The 18,867-nt window shown below is 38.4% G+C and overlaps 1 protein-coding gene across 3 annotated transcripts in view; it reads right to left on the bottom strand.

Moving 5' to 3' along the window:
* Window positions 1-3,077: 3,077 nt before the first annotated feature.
* SLC12A4 (solute carrier family 12 member 4) overlaps window positions 3,078-18,867 on the bottom strand; it is a 45,532-nt gene continuing 29,742 nt past the window's right edge. For 2 of the 3 annotated variants that reach the window (XM_032447008.1, XM_032447009.1), the window contains exons 9-25: window positions 18,272-18,436; window positions 18,104-18,202; window positions 16,797-16,854; window positions 15,855-16,029; window positions 15,341-15,459; window positions 14,787-14,885; window positions 14,342-14,461; window positions 13,610-13,714; window positions 12,603-12,771; window positions 11,384-11,579; window positions 10,189-10,358; window positions 9,877-10,008; window positions 9,681-9,788; window positions 8,741-8,925; window positions 7,939-7,953; window positions 5,886-6,019; window positions 3,078-4,270 (exon numbers count right to left, since the gene is read on the bottom strand). In XM_032447008.1, the coding sequence (XP_032302899.1) occupies window positions 4,179-4,270; window positions 5,886-6,019; window positions 7,939-7,953; window positions 8,741-8,925; window positions 9,681-9,788; window positions 9,877-10,008; window positions 10,189-10,358; window positions 11,384-11,579; window positions 12,603-12,771; window positions 13,610-13,714; window positions 14,342-14,461; window positions 14,787-14,885; window positions 15,341-15,459; window positions 15,855-16,029; window positions 16,797-16,854; window positions 18,104-18,202; window positions 18,272-18,436 (2,141 nt within the window). In that variant the 3' untranslated portion in view covers window positions 3,078-4,178. The remainder of the gene's footprint in view (window positions 4,271-5,885; window positions 6,020-7,938; window positions 7,954-8,740; window positions 8,926-9,680; window positions 9,789-9,876; window positions 10,009-10,188; window positions 10,359-11,383; window positions 11,580-12,602; window positions 12,772-13,609; window positions 13,715-14,341; window positions 14,462-14,786; window positions 14,886-15,340; window positions 15,460-15,854; window positions 16,030-16,796; window positions 16,855-18,103; window positions 18,203-18,271; window positions 18,437-18,867) is intronic. The other variant, XM_015873792.2, reaches the window with a different exon arrangement.

Below are 18,867 nucleotides of genomic sequence, written 5' to 3'. Positions count from 1 at the left end.
TAAAGCCCATAAACAAACAGGGCCATGCTTCACCCTCGCACAGCTGGCCTCTGAGGAAGCTAATTGTACTCGCTCTTGAAAGAGAAGAGAGCAGATAAGCCACAAAGAGCTACATTGTGGGAACAGCCTGTATCAGCTCTGGAGGAGGACATGAAAGGAGCCAACTAAAAACGCGTTCAATCGTTATTGTGGCCAGCTTATTTTGATGGGGACTATTTACATATTTCATTCAGATCTCTGATGTTTCTGTAGTGAATGATGTCTTTCTTTTTTGAAAAGCCTCAGCCATTGATTCCTTATTAACTTTTTTCTAATCTAGTGGTAAGCAAATCAAGATATTTAGTCAAAGATGAAAATTTTACAGCAGAATGGAACTTGTCATTCTTGGGAAATTCTTCTAGACATATAACAAGAAAATCCTACAAGGCATCAAATAGAAATTCTTTAATGTGGGGGTAGTGAGACACTGGAACAGGTTGCTCATTGAGGCTGGGGATGCTCCTGCTTGGAAGCATTTAAGGCCAGGCTGGATGGGGCTGTGAGCAGCCTGGTCCAGAAGGAGGAGTCCTTCTCATAGCAGAGTTGGAATGAGATGGTCTTAAGGGCTCTTTCCAACCCAAACCATTCCATGATTCTATGATGCAGAGTGTTTTGCTATACAGAGCAGGCAGATTTTGCAAAGTAGTAAATTCATGTGACTTGCTGCCTACATTCAGTTTTCAATTCAGAATTTACACATCTTAATTTTCAACTGAAACTCTCAGAATCGTTACTGTTGCTTAGAGATTGAGTCTCCTGCTGAAGGAATAACAGCTTCCTAGTGTTTGAAAGGCCCAACCCAAAATGAACACCCACAGTTCTGGGGAAACTGAGGAGCAACAATCAAGATTGTTTCATAACTTCTTCAATGGAAGAAGTTGGGGTGCTTCAGTCTCACACACACTATACAGAGATAAGTTAGGCACATCTATTGCCACTCAGCATTAGCCAGTACCCTTTTACTTCTGGAATTATCCTATCCCGCCTTCTAACTCATCACACACAGTACATGCTCTGTCTCTTTAACACCTCTTGAAGCACAAGGACAAGCCTGATGCAGCAGCCCACAGAAAAATAAGCATCAGGACTGGCAGGAGCAAGCAACATCTGCCTGGGTGGCAGGTTCTGCTGTGGCTGGATGAAGAGGCACATCATGACAACATTTTTCCTAACAGTGAGAGGTCTGCCTTCATAATATTCAGGGCAGTGAGTGAATTTTGGTCAAAACTTGAAAACTCTCCTCAGTTTCCCATTGGCAGGGGCTGTCTATTCAAAGCTGCCAGAGCTTGGGGTGTAGCATGTGACTATTAAGGAGAAATCTCTTCAGAAATCCATCGCCTACTACACTGCGCTGCAGTTCTGACTGATGCTGTCTGATGTGGCAAATCCAGAATGATGTGGTACCTCTCCCTGGGGGAAAACAGCACTTGGTATTGGCAGGATCTGCCTACAAACCTGGGCCAGCAGCGATGTAGGGGGATAATTACTCCCAAACGGGATGAGAACTTTTGACCTCTAGAGCACAGCATGAGGCAGTTTCTTCCTTCCCAAGGGAACTACTGAAGAAGCAAACACGATTATGGATGACGCAAATGAGAAAATGAGGAATGGGGACAGGGTGGAGAATGAATTGTTTAAATGGAAAATTTTAAATGTATCGTGTTTCGTTCCCTATCAGGGCATGGAGAATTCAGAGAAGTACAGTTTAGATTAACGAGATGAAAAATCACAGCTCAACAGGAATTCACAAATGATTTGGGTGACTGCGGTGGTATTTCTTCAAGCCCAAAGAATCACCAAATGAGGCAGCCCAGTGCCCTCTTGTGGATTTTACTGTCTAAAGCAACACTTTATCTTTCTGAAAACAATTTCTGTGCTTCAAAGGCTGAGCTACATCAGGAAAGCAACATACAGATCCTCACAGAAAGTAAAGCAGTTTTTTGATAGCCCAGTTTTCCTAAGTTCTAGTTTTGTGAAGGTGAAGGGTAAAGCAGGCAGCAAACAAAAAGCGACTACTTTTTAACATTTCTGATTATTAAAAAGCTTGCCATAGAGGATTTAGTCATAGTTAACTATATACGGCTCTGTACAGATAGTACCAACTAAATCTGATTGCATTTTAATCATAACGTTCTCACCCCCTTGAAAGAAAAGAGTTCTAGTGCAGGGCCAGAAACAGAAGATGATCATTCTGTTACCCTCAGATAGCTAACTCATTGCTGGTCTGCTTCCTTGACCTTTTCCATGCTACTTCCAGGTTGTATCAACACACCCCTTCTGAAGGAACTTACCTTGAATCCTCTACATAGAAAGATATCTTAATTAGAACCTACTAAATCGTTAGTGTTCGTAAAGTACTGAATTAGTTTTTATCCACATGGCATAGAATAACCTTAGAGAACCCCATTTACTGTATCATCCTTCTCCCATCTGGTATGTCTTATTTCCCAGTGAGAATTTAAACTATAAAACTCTTACATTAAAAAAAAACTTTATTATATTGCTCTTATTCAAGATAAATGTCTGGTTCTAGATTTCTGCCTTAGAAATGCTGTTACAAAGTGAAACAACCAGGAACACTATCACAACAGAGATGACAGAACTAAGCATACTGACCAGCTGGATCACATGGATCAGAGAAATGTGCCATCCCTGACCTTTCTCCCCACACTACTAATCCATCCCACAGAGGATGCTCAGATGTAAGGGATCACTGCTTTCCCATACAGCTAGAAATCCTGAGGGCATATCAGCTCATTTGTGTTTAATGGTCTACAGGCATAGGGTAGATCTTAGCTATTTAATAAGGCAGTAGCTCCAGACCCGTGAACCCTTACTCACTTCAGCACAACACCAGGCTTTCAAGACTAAGTCGGCACCTCCCCAGAGCAGTACTTGTGCCATCTGGGCAAACACAACACCTCTGCACTGTTAGGATCTGTCTCACAGATGCACTGAAATCAGACCACAGAAATTCTGCACGGTGAAGACAGATATAGTACTCCCAAGTAATTCATTGTAGCACACGGAACAGAGAATAGGTTCAAAGTATATGCAACATTTTATTGAAAAAATACGAATGTTCTGTACATAAAGTACAACTCAATGGGTTTGACAAAATCTCCAGAGACTTATTGGTTAATAAAGGTCATCTTTTCCTCCTTTTCCTCTACGAACACAAAGCATACAATGAAGCAGCAGGTCCCTTGTACTTGTGCAAGTGCAATCCCATCACTGTGCGTGTAGCACAACACTTGGCTCTACACATGGGACTCCAACATACTCAATGTACTTTGATGGATGGCCTGCAAGAAATTTAAAGCATGGAGGAACTGCACAGGACTGGTCCTTCAATCAATGGATGATTCAAAATCTATGATGAGATCTCTGCATTCCTAAGCAGCCTTGTGTACCCATTATTTCTGACAAATAAATACAAAAATAAATAGGGATCTGGCCTCACAGAACCTCAAGTCTCAGAAGCAACACAATTTGTAGCAAGCTACATACATAATTCCAACTATATCAACATAATTTATTTAAATCTCTATCAATAAATGTATTAAAGGTATAAATTCTTATCCAATACTGAGAGTTTAGTTCTGGAAATAAACCCAGAAAAAAAAAACCAAAAAAACAAAAAAAAAAAACCAAACTTTTTCAGTTCTCTTACAATTTAGTGTGCTCTTAGAAAATGCTTTATAGCTGAACTTCAGCAGAAACTAGCTGTTATATAATGTTATTCTATTCCCCAAACCTAATATAAAAAGCTTTTAAAATCTTTTTACAGTAACTGGCTTTCATGTCCTAACTTTACATACAGTTACTAAAAATACTGCACATGGCAGTGTTGTCCAAAAATAGGTTTAATGGTAAAACTACATGCACAACTGCTGGAGTATCAAAGCGGAAACTGAATAACGTGGCAGCTTCACAATTAAATTATGTTGCTAATCGGATGGTGTAACAATACTGCAACCCCAAAAGATATGTATGTTGCAAACGGAAAGACAGTGAACAGGAACTGGATGAGGAGAAAGTTAGGCAGAAAAACCTCTTTTTTCTTCTCCAATTAAAACTGGAATGTCCGTTATCACCAATACGGTAAATGTAGGCCAGCATTAGAAATTGGTACTAAATCAGGAGTAAATTGTGATGACTTCTCGTCCACCTCCTCTGACAAGTAATACTCTCTCCAGACCCTCAGTCAAGACTTCGAGAAACTCCATGTCTGTTTCAGTAAAGTCAAGGACAAAGAAATGTTAAAACCAGAATGCACAATGATTAACCTCCCCGCTTCCACAACTGTAGTAAAACATTGGATTTGGAATGTTATAGGCAATGCAAAACAAGAACTCTGAAGTAAGTATAAACTTAAAAAGTCTGTTCAACACAAGGCAGGAGAAATTTTCCTACAGGCAGATTTAGGGAGATGGGATTTTTTTCCAGCAGTTAAAAAATGTTACTTGTGGCTGAACACATTTCTGTATGCTTATGTTATTAAATATCTCACTGCAAGAGGCTGCGTGAGAGACAAGTGTAAACTGTACTACAGTCAATTTGACACACCTGCATTCATCCTTCTAAACAGATACAGATATGGTGGCAACTGGACAGAGTTAGGGAAGGAATACAGTGGGTTAACGTAAGCTTTAGGATTTCTTTTAAAAGCAAGACTCTCTCACTTCCCCAGCAAAATGATCTGAGCACCAGGAAACACAGACATTCCCTCTCAGCTGTTCTTTGAGAATAACGCATGCTGTTTGGTCACAAGGGCTCAGCCTCTCTAGGGATGCTGGAGGAGTAAGCAGCATCACCCAAAGTTACCCACAGACTCAAGTTCAAAATCTCTCCTGCAGCTGTAGCAGCTGTGGATGAAACACCCTTATGCTGAGGAGGAGTGTTTTAATCCCTTCTTCAGCCAGCAATCTGTTGTGTAACAACTCTTACCACAGTTTCCCTCCAGAGATAGGAGAAAACTGCAGTCATTTGGTCTGTGATTTGCAACTCATGATACACACATTTTTGGCACAGTTCAAAGAAAGGCTTACTAACGTGACAGTACAAACCAAGGCTGAAGAGAAGCTATGGGCAGAAAACTGGAGCACAAGGATGCTCTGCAGACTGAAACCCCCAGCTCTGGCCTCACTTTGAGGCACAGTGCAAGTACCCTTCTAGGTATCTAAATACTGTAGGTTTGAATTTTAATTGTACCAGAGCATTGCATTAGCAGCTAAACTTCCAAATTCCATTGTGAGAGAATATGCTTGAGATACGCCCTCTCATACAGCACTTCCTGCTTACTCAAGTTCAGACACTGTCCTGAACTCAGAGCACTGGCTACTGTGAATGCCTCCTTGAACATCTGCTACATCCACTATTGAGAATTAATCTCCGAAGTCAGCACTGCGGACTTCATTCCTGGATTCAGGTCCCAACATTTAAATGACACTACATATCATATAGCAGGCCATATGCCTTTCAGAATTAGCCTTTGCTCCTGCCCTAGAACATGGTAAGTGCTGTCAAACTGTTTACTCTTTTCTTGTATGGCAAAATAACCACAAATGAATTGTGTGTTGTTGCATTGCACAAGCATGATTTACAAGGCCTTGGTAAATTACGTTAAATAAGAATTGAGACAACATTCATTTCAAACCTACAAAGCTTTCAGTGCAACCAATGGCAAATTTTACTTCAAGCAACTACTATTGGCACCAAGCAAGTACTCTCTACTCAGTGGAAATGGTCATTTATTACAGTGTGACATTTATGTCAAAACAACCTCAAGAACACACACTAAAGAAAAAGTTTGTATGTGGACTAGGCTTTGACTGAAAGGATACAGTTCTCATCACCATCAGTGTTCTTTGGAGGACCAGGCATATTAAGGAGAACAAGTCTGGCATCATGGGATCTATTAACAATAACTTCATTCAGCTTCACTGCTGTGTGCATCCTTCGGACATTAGATTGGTTCCTGCAGAAAAAGCACATTTAGACTTCCTTTTAGAAACATGCCTCTGAAAAACAGAATGCTCAAGAAGCCTTTAAAAGCATTAGACACCTTAAGTCTCCTAAATACCCTGTTCAGTGTCAACTCAACAAACAGCGCATTTCTTCAAACAATGACACAAATACTAAAAAGATTTCACAGAGTCCTTCAGATACTGACAGTCCATCCATCTTAAGATCTCTGGAGTCTGGTCTCTGAGGTTTGAAGTTACGCTGCTTTTAGGAAGCGTATTTTATAAAGAGGATTCACAGCCTTTCACAGGAAGCTGAAAACACGTTTGCCCAATGGGACACGCTCTTTGTGATTGCACAGTCTTCACTTTTGGCAGCCTCCTCCCTCTAGATCCCCTCCTGCAGCAGCACAGACCTCCCATGGCTCAGTATCAGAATACCATTTTACTCAGATTCATCAGGACAAAGGCACAGGAGGGCAGCACTGTGTTCCATCCATGCTCTCTGTGAGTGGACTTGTCTTATTGTGTGGAACAGCATTTGACATCTCCAGAAAAAGCCTGGTTTGTTACAGCTTCCTACACTACAAATGGCAGGATGCATGCCTGCTTGAGTGACTTTACCAGTGTTTAATAAAGATTTTAACCTTTTCTTCAGTTTGACACCAATCAACCTCTCTGCCTGATTATATGCAAAAAACAAACAAAAAAAACTCCCTATGATCTGATCATCTTTGAAATCTCAATTGTGCTTTCAAATCTGATCAGCCACTTGATTCAAGAGTTGTGGGAGAGAAGGGAATAGATCCAGAATGACCTGACAAGCCTGCTCTTTCAGAATCCAGGCACACAGTTAATTCTGTACATAGGCACACTATCAGTTACCAGTAATATATCACCACAAAATAATGCCAGTTCACACAAGAATAGAACTGGAAAGTATCCGTTAGGAATTCTGACTCAGGAGATGTTTCCTTCCTACAGGAAATTAATCATCATTTTGGTACTGCAAAAGCAAAAGCACAACAGAAATAGACTGATAAAAAGGTGAATAGATTTCCAGTTGTGAGGATTCCATGATTTCCCACTTGTTTTCTTTCTTCATTTTAATGTATTAAAACAAGTTATTAGTAGACAGACTGAATATGAATACACAGTTTTCCTGATTCAGTTTTATATGTTATGAGTTAAGAAGTCTTCAGTAACCCTGCTGCTCTTCCAAATACTTAGTATTGCAAGAAGTATTTTATATATACAGAAGATATAATAGTATGGTTAATATTTGTTATACTAACAGCAGTCTAACCACTTTGAATTACCTCTGTTATTTCAAGTTCTTATTTAACACAGAGCAAGGACACCCTCTTGTCTTCACCACGTCAGCTTCAGGAAGCCACAGACAACACACAGAGGCACCAGATTATGTTTACAGGAAGTGTGGAAGAAACCAGCACCAGAAACAACACACTGTTATTAACTACATATAGTTTTAGAAAAGTAATGGAAAATTAAAGGCTTGGTATTGTATGAAGTGACATCTAAAACTTGCATCTCTTGAGTGACGTGAAGGTGCAGACTATGAGAAAGGGTTTTTTGTTGTTGGTTTGTTTGTTTGTTTTTTAAAGAGTCCAGAGACTGCCAGAAATAACATCATAGCAGTTGAGGAAGGATCCCACATTTTGTGAGACACTTTCCTTAAGAAAAAAGGTTCAGAACTGTAATTGTTTTTTTCCATGACTTGCCAGGATAACTTACAATTTGTTACACACTATAATGATACTTTGCTTATGTGAGCTCATCCTGCTCCCCTTAAAACCTTTGCTAAGGCTGCTTAACTCTAACTCATTTTCTGTTTTTTCCTTCCTCTTAGTTGAGATAACAAAGTGTTCCCTCAACCATCTTAAGGCACTTCTACGTTAAATAACAAACTTACAAGTTTTCCCACTCTCTGAAAGCATGGAAGAGGAAAAAGTACAGGTAGTTAACACCAATTTCAGCAGAATTTCTACAGTATATGAACTACTTATGATTCCACCCTAGAGCAGATTTGATTTCTCACTGCTTTATTGTCAAGAAAAATCTGTAACTTTGTCAAGTATGCAAAGCTGGTGGGATGAACTCTTCACGCAAGATGCAGTACATCAGGAGATCACAGGATATTCACGTGTTTTTATACTAAGCCACAACAAGCTGTACTTCTGGCTATTCAGGTGGTGCACACGTAGTAACACTACAATGGTTGCTGTATGTCCATGCTCTTTCAACAGTAAATCCATCTTAAAGGGTTTTGATCACGAACATATTCTATTCAGTCACTCATCATCATCCCCACAGCCTCTTGCTCATTGTATTAAATATCTATACTCGACATTAGATCAGCGAAGTTATCAGTCTTTTATTAATTGCCGTTAGAGCTATGAAATTATCAATCTGTTTTTTAATACTGCTTTTTGTTAATGTATTTGGGAGGCAGGAGGAAAGTTACAATAGGCTTTAACATTAAAGCCCATTCAGAATTTGACAGTATCAAGTAAAATACTTGATATTGTAAAATACACACTTAAATGTGTGCCATGTTTACTAAGTTCGAGATTTCTCAGGAGGCTAACCGCTGTCTTTTCAGTAGTCAGGTCTCACTGTTTCCTGTGCAAGTCTAAACCAAGGATTAGAAGGTAAAAGACAATAAACGCATAGACTTTCAGGAGGCACAAACCATTGACTCTGACAAGACTCACGGTTTAATGCTGATGAGATCTCTAAAGCTTCCCACAGCACTGCCCCGGTTCCGCTTCTCAGCATCACATTTCTCTTTTGTCCAGGTCATCTGAATGTTCTCAGGCACAGTGTCCCCCTCATCTTCTTCATCTGAGTACAAGCTTTCCAGACGTGCTATTGAATGTCTGTCCTTTACTAGCTGAGCCTAGAGGGCATGTGAAGAACAAGGTGAACTCAGAGTTTGTTTTACCATTTATGGTTCTTTCCAAGCAATGAAAGACTTTTTGTTCTACTGTATCTTATATTGCGTGCTGTCGATTTAGTGCCTGGTACAGCTCAGATACTAAATGCCCGCCCTAGCTAAAAATCCTACATAACCAAACTAGCTTTAAACTATTTAGATCATTGTGAGCCATGCAGAATTCAGGCTAATGGATGCCTGTATCTACACAATACAAGACACTCCATCTCACATCATGACATGATCTGAAACTACCAACGTTTGACAATAAATTAATGACAAAAAGTTGGACAAGCGCATGCACAGAAATAAGACTGGACACTTAGAAGGCCAACAGTCCAACCTACAATAAAGCTTTCAGAAGGAAAACAGGTTATTCTATAAAGCCTCAGACATCCCCACATAAAGCAAAATCAATGTCCAGTCTGGGTTCAGACTTGCATCCTCACGTCACCGAGCATCATCTACACTGCAAAGGGGAACACACAAATTGGTTTTGCAGCTTATATGCTACCACTTTTTTTTCCTAAAACGTGTGTAGCAAGGCTATCCAGTAACAACAAGCGATTCTGGGAAATAAAAAGCTACATTAAATTGATTTCCTTTTAGCTTTAAGAACACAGGAGTTTAATTTAGAAGCAGCTATTATAAAACACTACCAGGAAGGTACTGCGTCATCCACCTCAGCAGCCCATAGTAATCAGCCACAAATGACATACCTCCCTTTCCCGCTCTGTTTTTGTCAGCCTCATTTGCCTCAGCATCTGAGATCTCTGCTCCATCATAAGAGTTCTCTCATAAGTATATGCTGAAATATCACTATTATGCTGCAGAAATAAGAAAAAGATATTGCTCTCAAGTCATAATCAAACACCATTTCCACCACGAAGTGAAAAACAGGCTCAAATCCCTTACCATTTCTACCACTTCCACCTCTGCCTCTATTCGGAGTTGATAGAGGAAAGTAGCCAAGTCCTTCTTCATCTGGATGCTGTTGTCATCCATCTGAGCAACAGTAAAAATTCTCATCTTGCATTTTCTCCAAACCTGGTGAGAGAACATAAATTCTCAGTATATTTGATTTAATAAAACTGTACTTTATGAAATGAGCTTACCAATATAACTACTGTTGTTTATCACTGCAAGCAATACTACTGAGTCTTTTTCCTTTACAACAATGCATACCAAAGTAATTGGTTACAAACATTCTTTTTCTAAGCTCCTTACTTTGTGCTGTTTGAGTAGAAAAGGAAGCAGCATCAACATGCCTCCATCGTGCACAATCCACCACACATCAATGTTGCCTTCATTGTAACGCTCATGGTTGCTGGGATAGAAAGACACATTTTTGGGAACCAGCAGAGCCAGATGGGCTGCAGTTGTGCAACGAACAGTACCTGCCAAGGGGGGAAAGAACAGTTACCTTCAATTCTGCAAGAGTCACCTATAGTAAAAATAATAATAATAATAAATAAAATAAAAACACTCACTAAGCAAATGTCAGCAAACCATAAAAGTTAGTGATAACATGAAGAAAAATACACACTGGAAGGCTTGCACAGACAGATCAGACAAATGATGCAGCTGGGATGAAACAGACTTACAGGAACACAAGCCCTGTTTCATATCTGAAATAAAGGCTGTGATCTTCAAAGCTAAACACAAGGAAGAAGCAGATGTTCTGATTTGTCTGTTAAGTAGTTGGTCTACCAGAAACAACACACGGGAATGACAGTGATAGAGGAAGGGCAGTGTTAGCTCCCACAGTAAAGATGGCTAGATTAATACCTGTGGAAAGAGATTATCTAGGAAAAAAAAAATAGTTTGCCACCAAAACAGTATCTCTCAAGGTCATCATTTTGAAGCATTCATTAGAAAGATTAATTTTAATTGCTAAATTAATCTCTGAAGAACTTCCGTAGGCCTTTTGGCTACAATAAATGATATTTCAAATATAAATCAGTTTTGTAAGAAATTATCTACAGAAAATTTGCTTATTGCATTGCCTGAAAGCACAGACATACTTTCCCCTTTCTCCTCAATCACATCATCTGGTCTCACATGAAAGATTTTGCTTCCCTCATGAACTTAACCTCACTTGCTGCATTTACACCCTTTGTAACATAAATCCATATATATATCTTACAGATTTGTTTCTTCTATTGATCATGATTGCCATGTTGAGTTATATATTTTTATATATATATATATATATAGGTATATATATAAGCTATATATATATAAGGTGTGTGTGTATGTATGTATATGTGTATGTGTGTGTATATATATATATATATATATATATATATATATATATACCTTAAATTTCACAAGGATTCAGTTAAAATCCCCAGTGTGTAATGTATGTGTAATAAACATCTTGGTGCACAGTCTTTGGTCCCACCAAACCTTCAAAACCCACCTATAAACGTCTTCCACGACCTTGGATCTTCACTTTGCCTCCATCCATATGGCCATCCCAAAACAACAGTGTTATGTTTCATGCCACCAAGCCCACAGGACTGGATCAAGTGGGCAATTCCTTCCCGAACTTTATTGGCTACAACTACTTGGCAGAATCCTTTCACCTTCTCAATGTCCATCATATTTTTAATAGTCTGGAAGACAGTCAAGGAAAAACCTCATAGGCAAGAAGAATTCCATGTCTCTGTCTATCATTTGATTGGAATACATTCCTGATTCATATGACCACAGGTAAAACACGTTTTAAGGCAAAATTGAGTTCAATCACTGTCTTTAATAAAATAGAATAAAAAATGCCCACTGGATGCATATAATACCTGATACTAAAGCACACAAAGTTCCCTTCCAAACATAATTATTTCCAAGATACAAAGCAAGTTTTTCTTTCAGGTTTGTTCTATAATCTCTTACTCATAAAAATTGCAGCAGCTGGTGATACCTGTTTCTACCCCACTTCCCCTTTTCTAATCTTTTTAAACACAGTTAATTATCTTCACTTGGATTTCCAGTTTTGATATCTATATGTAGTTTGGTCTGTTATTACATTCATTTAGCATGTACAAGCACTAAATCCCCACTTGAATCCCATGAACACCCCATACAAGAAAACCATGTCCTCTGGTCAGAAATTAAACTTGCTCGACCTGTGGGCCTATGAATTCATTTTTCCTTTTTTAACAGTGCTCCTGTACAGAAGACCTTTGAGGAAAACGATATGCAGATAAGACACAGATGAAAGCAGGCCTGTGATGTCAAGTTTAATGCTTTTTGAGACCATGCAGAAAGAAACACAGTACATTTGCTAATTTATAATAATTGAAAGTCACTGTAACATTTCTTGTTATGTCCAGAAACTAAATAGTCATCTTCCCCTCATTAATCAGCATACAAAAACTTTCAGAGTAATTATTTTCTATAAATTAAGACAGTTTTATGCAGTCAGGCTTCTTATATAGGTAGAAAGCATTTATCTTATTATATCCTCAAAGAAAACATTATATCCTCAAAGAAAATTGACGTCTGAAATGTTTACAAGCTCTTTAACAAACAGCTGTAGCACTAATCAGCTCATACTGTATTTAATGCAAGTCTTATTGATATGCTTTTTGCCATGAAAGATTATGAAATTCCTCTAGGGACTGATTCAACGCACTGACCTGTTCAGCAGCCTGGGCTTCTCCATAAGTTTCCAAGAAGTTCCCTTGGATGACTGATCCTATGATAGTCAAACCTTTGCCAGCTTTCAGCTGGGATGCAAACGTTAACAATCTTGGGTATTTTACATGCAAGTCTTCATCAAGTTTCAAAAGCACCAGCAACTGAGGCCTGGGGAAAATTAAAATAGAATTAATTTTTTTGTTAATAAATTACAAAGGCACTTGTGAAAAACTGCCTCATTCATTACTTTAATTCTGCCTGAATATTAATTCTGGGAACAATGCTCTATCTCCTCCATTATGAAGGCTTTAATTAATAATTTATTTCTCTTGATTCAAAGCAGATTTGAGGCACTGAGGGAATTGTACTGTTTTGACAGTCATAAAACCCATTCGCATACTAAGCTTAAAAGATTTTCATTAGTGTTTTATTACATGGTTGATTTTTCAAGGCACAATTATGGCACACGCTTTGTGAGAAAGGCTGTCCCTCCAGATCTATCTCGTGCCAAAAGTCTGGCAGACATGAATGTTTTTATCATTCTGCTTTTTGTTCCTTAAGATATTTTTACATATTACATTATTCTCTCCCTTAAGTCAAGATTAAGCAAGTTCAAAAAAACTTACAGACACTTTTTTTTCTCTTTTTTTTTCAGGGAGATTCCTACTCCTCCTTTTCAGAGCCTGACAAGAGTTGTGCAATACGTAACCCAGAGGAGAGTTCTGTAATCTGCTTAACATACAAAGCCAGAGGGAGAAACGTTGGCCTCTCTTCCAGTTTTTAAGCTTCAAGTGGTAGCAGTGACTTCTTCATGCCCTCAGCAAATTATAGTGGGCCTCTGGACTTCTGCACTTGGCAATCTTAACAGGCTCCACTTCTGAATATAAACTCCAGGCACTTAAATTCAAGCACAAAGATCCCCAAAATCTTGCTTGGAATCCAATTTAATGCCTTATTTGTACATAGACAACCAAGTTGGTGCATTCTACTAGTCTAAAGTGAGTACCTCCAGTTCTTTGTGTGCGGAGGACCCTCCTCCAGTCTGAGCAAGGCATATCTCGCAGCACTCAGTGAAAGACCCCGGATACCATCACCCCATTCCTTCTCTGCACTGTAAAGAACACACATTCACAATCACGATACAGAAACAGCATTACCTTATGAGTTCAATACTGTGATGCACAGACTGCATCACATGCACATATATACATGTATGTGTGATGCATATCACATGAGCAAAATGCAAATATTTCAGTCAAATATGTGTGACACCACCTTCCTGCATTTAATGCCTAATCAGCACTCCACTCCAGAGGTTTCCCAAGCATAAACAGCAGGCATTTCAATATTTGTTAGATCAGGTTATACAGCAACACTACAGCCAGACCCAATCAGACATTAACAGTCTGCCTTCAGCTATTTTGGGCTTGTAGCAGTTGTATGTGGTAAACGAGAGGAAAAGTCCCCAGCCAGGGTTTCTGCTTCCTGTAACCCACATATGTAATCAAACATCTTCAGAAGCTTAATAAAACACATCCCTAAGACTTCAGTGGCTTTTGATTAGTACTGACTCAATAAAATAATGAAATATATATATATATATATATTGCTAAGAAAAACCCTCTACTTCATTCTGGACTGTGCCATTCCTTCACTAACTGTGGTACAGGCTGGAGATAGTTAATAAATAACACAGCCAGTCTTTTATCCTACCATCTCCTATTCAGTTAATACTTACCCTTGATATTCAATGTACTTGTAAATCATTCCTGCAATTAGCATAGCTACCAAAGCATAATACCAAGATGAAATGAACATCAGTGCCAGGCAAATACTCATGCCTAAAAATGAGAGAGCCCTAAAACAAAAAGCAAAGATACTGGTGAGTAGTGGGATAGAAAAGCAAATGAATAAAGAAATACTAACTTCAATTATTATCTCGCTCTTTAAATATCTGAATAAGGCTTCCAGTGGATCTCTTACAACTCCCACAGTTTTAGTACCCCACTGTAGGAATAAAACTCATTCCATTAATTATCTGGGTGTTATTCACTATGAATATTACATTGATGTCCCCTTGTCTAAAACCAATATTCAGAGAAAGAGAACATGTCCACCACTCCCATGGAGAGGATTCTCCTGCAAAGCCATGCTGTAGATCACAGGCCAGGACATTTGCTTACCAGTGATAGTATTTAAATCGAGGTCGCCAGTTGGGAGTTCTAAGAAGTGTTTGTACTGCACATGCCAGATTAACAAAGAGGTAACACATCAAGAAGAACCTGCAGGAACAAGCAAATAACATCAACAACACTTTTTAGCATAGACATTGACAGACTGTAATTACATGGATGATTTATCATCAAAGTATGACTACCACTGAGTTTTTATTAGCCTGAATGATCAGTATATAGTTCTTAGAACTTCTAATTGCACAAATCTAAATGTATCTGCAACATTGGCTNTATGTTGGAAATAATATTTTCCCAAAGAAAATATGCCTATACCAAAACCACTTTTATTCACAGAACGTTCCAGAACTGAAACAAATAGATTTATATTAAGAGCCACAGGTTAGAGAAATAATAAAAAAGGTTTTATTAAAAATTTGTTTTACCAGTTTAAGATACGATTATGACATACAATCAAATTAATAAAACCCGAACACATGTTTTCTGTGTTCTGTTTCAGTCCACAGACTTTTGTTTCTTTCTACAGTAACTGCCCTGCTTCTTACATTGAGAGAATGGGAGCCACCATGTCCAGGGAAGCAATAAGGATTCCCAGCTCAGCAATTAACGCTGTTAACAGAAGAGCCCATGTTGGTTCACCATTTGCTTTGCCGTGACCAAAAACCTGAAGAAACAGAAACATTTTCAGCTTTCACCACTAGATATCAAGCATGTTTTCCATATATCTCCTAAGAATAAAACAAAAAAATGGTAATCTAATCAGAGAAACTATAATAACTTTCTTAATGCTTTTCTCTCTATCTAAAGCGTGGGGTTAGTTATAGCGGCTTTCTCTGCTTCATCAAATTAGATGTAGATGCTCATAAAATTACCATATATGTAAACTCAAAGTCCTTTAAAAAATATTTCAGTTTTTAACAAAGGAAAACAGAGCATGGAAAAAATGTATACATATTGACCTTCACTTCAATGCTGGGAAAACAAACCTAACTTCCATGGGCATAAAGTCAAATCTCTGGCTAGTTACTAATTAAAGAGTGTCATTTTTTATACATGTACCCAGAGGAAAGGAATAATGTTGTCCTTCGCTATTGCCTGCAGCAACCGGGGGGCTCCAGTAAGGCTCTGTAGACCCGCTCCACAGGTAGAAAAGAAGGACCCAATCACAATGACCCACGGAGAGGGCCATGAAAGGGTGCCCACCACCAAGTTCTTGTTCACTGCATCGCCGTACCTGCAGAGAGGAACAGCAAGACACTGATATTTAAAGGAGTATTTTGATACTCACATTCAGTTTTCTTGGTCAGTTTTAAAATGTCATTTTAATATTAACTTCCAGATATTCTCTGCCATGAGAAATACAGAAAGTAGCAAACAATCTTAGTTACTTCTAATACGCAGCTAATTTCAGCAATTTGAGCTTATTGGTTTTTGGGTTTTTTTACTACTTATTATAAAACTCTTACTTCATTGACAGAATGTGATTTCATATTTTTCTTGGGAAAGATCTGCATTTCTCAACAACAAACAAAAAGGATTTTGAAAACACCCAGCACAACCCAGCATCAGTCAATCCTACAGGCAGATTTAGAGTTTTTATTTGGTAGTTTGGTTTGTTTGCTTTTCCCCTCAGACTTAATTATATTCACCCACACTTCCCTGTTTGTCCACAGGCATGAGACAATCAGAGTGAGAGAAGTTTTAAAAAAATAAGTACTTGTAGACTCTGGTACTGCAAACATCATTGAGTTAACAGAGAAAAAAAAATGTTATATAAATAATCTAGGGGCAGAGTTAACCAAATATTAACCTTTATCCAGTTATGGATGTCTGCTTGGGTTTCTTAGTTTGGTTTCTGTGTGAGAAACACACAACTATGGTTTAGAAGTCACTGAGAGGTAAAGGCACAAAAACAGAAAATAATAGTGGGTGGGGGAAAACCAACACTCCTTGCTAAAAGAAAGTACATTATTAAAGCAGTAAAGCTTAACGGTTACTTACTTATCTCTTAGGACTACACCTTCTATGCAGGCTCCAAATAACAATACACAACTGAAGTCTTGAGTACAGAGCGTGCTAAGGAAGCAGGATTTATTTAGACATGGCAGATAAAAAATAGAAAGCACTGGGAAAAGTTCACTATCTGCCTCTGTCCTACAGCATTTGTACTGCAGTATTTCCACTGGTGAGTAAATTAACATCCCATTGCTCATATATACTTTCTAACATAAGCGACAGTTACTGTTCTAAGTTTTGATTTTTAGAATAATATAGCTTGAAATGTTACAGCAAAGGTGATAACCTTTAAGGAAGCAACTTGCATGTAAACATCACTTTTATCTACAACTATAGAACAGAAAATAATATTAAAATATTTTTTCCTGCTTCTTCTGTCGTGTCTGAAGATATTTTGAACAGATGGCAAATAATTCCCTGGCACCTTCTCATGTTGTGATCTCTGAAGGTATTCATAACACCACCAATAAGTCCTTGAATATTTGTTTTATTATTAAACTCTACTACTCCTGCACTGGGAAGTATAAGATAATTCAATTTTCTTGGCTCTAGCACACCAGGAAAGGCTTTGATCTGGTGACTAAAACTTAGATGAAACACAATTTAAAAACACAAGGTACGATAAGGGAGGAAACATTGTTTTCTCCTAGAAATTATGTGCAAGCTTTCCGCTGGGCGGCGTCATAACATTTACATACGAGATTATTCTGTATGACACTAACACTAGAGTTGGGAGGGAAGGGGTCACATATATGACCTGGTTTAATAGGTATTACATTCAGAGGAAGCATTTTTGTTGTTGTTGGCTTTTGGGGTTTTCTGCTTGTTTTTTGTGTTTGCTTTTTTTCTTAACTGCAAGGTCAGTTCCAGAAATAACATCTGGAAAAGTCAGTGCTCCTAAGAAGCTGGGGTAAGTGGCCTGGGATCCTGACTGACAGATATTGACGATATCCTGACTGACATTTCTGTGGTTAAAGCTTTCCCTCACCTTATCAGTCCACTGCATCCTAAGAAAAATATGTATCTGTATTTAACCACTCTGAAAAGCTACAATTATGCAGTAAAGAAAAGCAACTAAAAGAATAAAACAAAACACACACACAAAAAAGGGGGTTGGAAAACAGTAGGGTAGCAATTTAGATGCTTCCAGCCTAAGGACTTTTTTTCTTGTTAGAGACCAATCATACCCACAATAATTTAGTCACCTGAAAGCAGTTCCACAAATCACACACACAAGCATTCATCTGAGCCACTTGCAATGCACTAGGACTGTGCTGCTTTTAAAAGGATACAGACTAACGATGTGGTGACAATAGCAAGAATCGTTCCAACAGGAATGGATTTTTGTGCATCTTTGAGGTCCCCTGACCGGTTTGAACCAGCCATGATGCCTGAAAATATATTATGGATGTAAGATCAAGGTCAGAGACCCACAGTGCCCCCTTTCCTAACATTCTCACCTGTCACTGATGGGAAGAAGATGCCGACCAGCACCATGAATGAAGTAGATATATCCGAAAGCACATACAGATGAAAGTTGCTCTTCTGGCCTGCTACATCAACAGAGGGGTGATGTGCTTTCTCCAGTATCTCTCCTTTCTCCAAATAATTGCTCCATAAGTTGTCTTCAAGGTCATCACCAAACAACAGAAAAGAAAATCATATTTCAGATCAGATTTATTCTCATTGCAATGAAACCACTGCTGAAGAACACAAATGTAATTCATGCAATTCACTGAACAATACAAATTAAGACATGCAAGTTACAGGAAAGAACATCTCTATTTCATGTTTTCAAAAACAAAACAAAGTTAGTAAATACATATGAATGGTCAACAGAAATCTAAACACATTTTAACCTCTAAAATTACCACATCTAACTTTCTTTTAACTTCGCACCGATCTTAATCCCCAGAAATACACTGAGTCTTTTTAATGGGCCACTATATCCACACTCACGACTGCAGCAATATTTACCAGAGATCTAGATATATCCTGGTTTGCTCTTCAGATAGGGGAAAACATATGAAATTATGTTGTTGGCATTTCAAGTTTC

Source organism: Coturnix japonica, chromosome 11 (genome assembly GCF_001577835.2).
Source record: "Coturnix japonica isolate 7356 chromosome 11, Coturnix japonica 2.1, whole genome shotgun sequence".
Lineage (NCBI taxonomy): Eukaryota > Metazoa > Chordata > Aves > Galliformes > Phasianidae > Coturnix > Coturnix japonica.
This window is presented reverse-complemented; position numbering and strand designations above follow the sequence as displayed.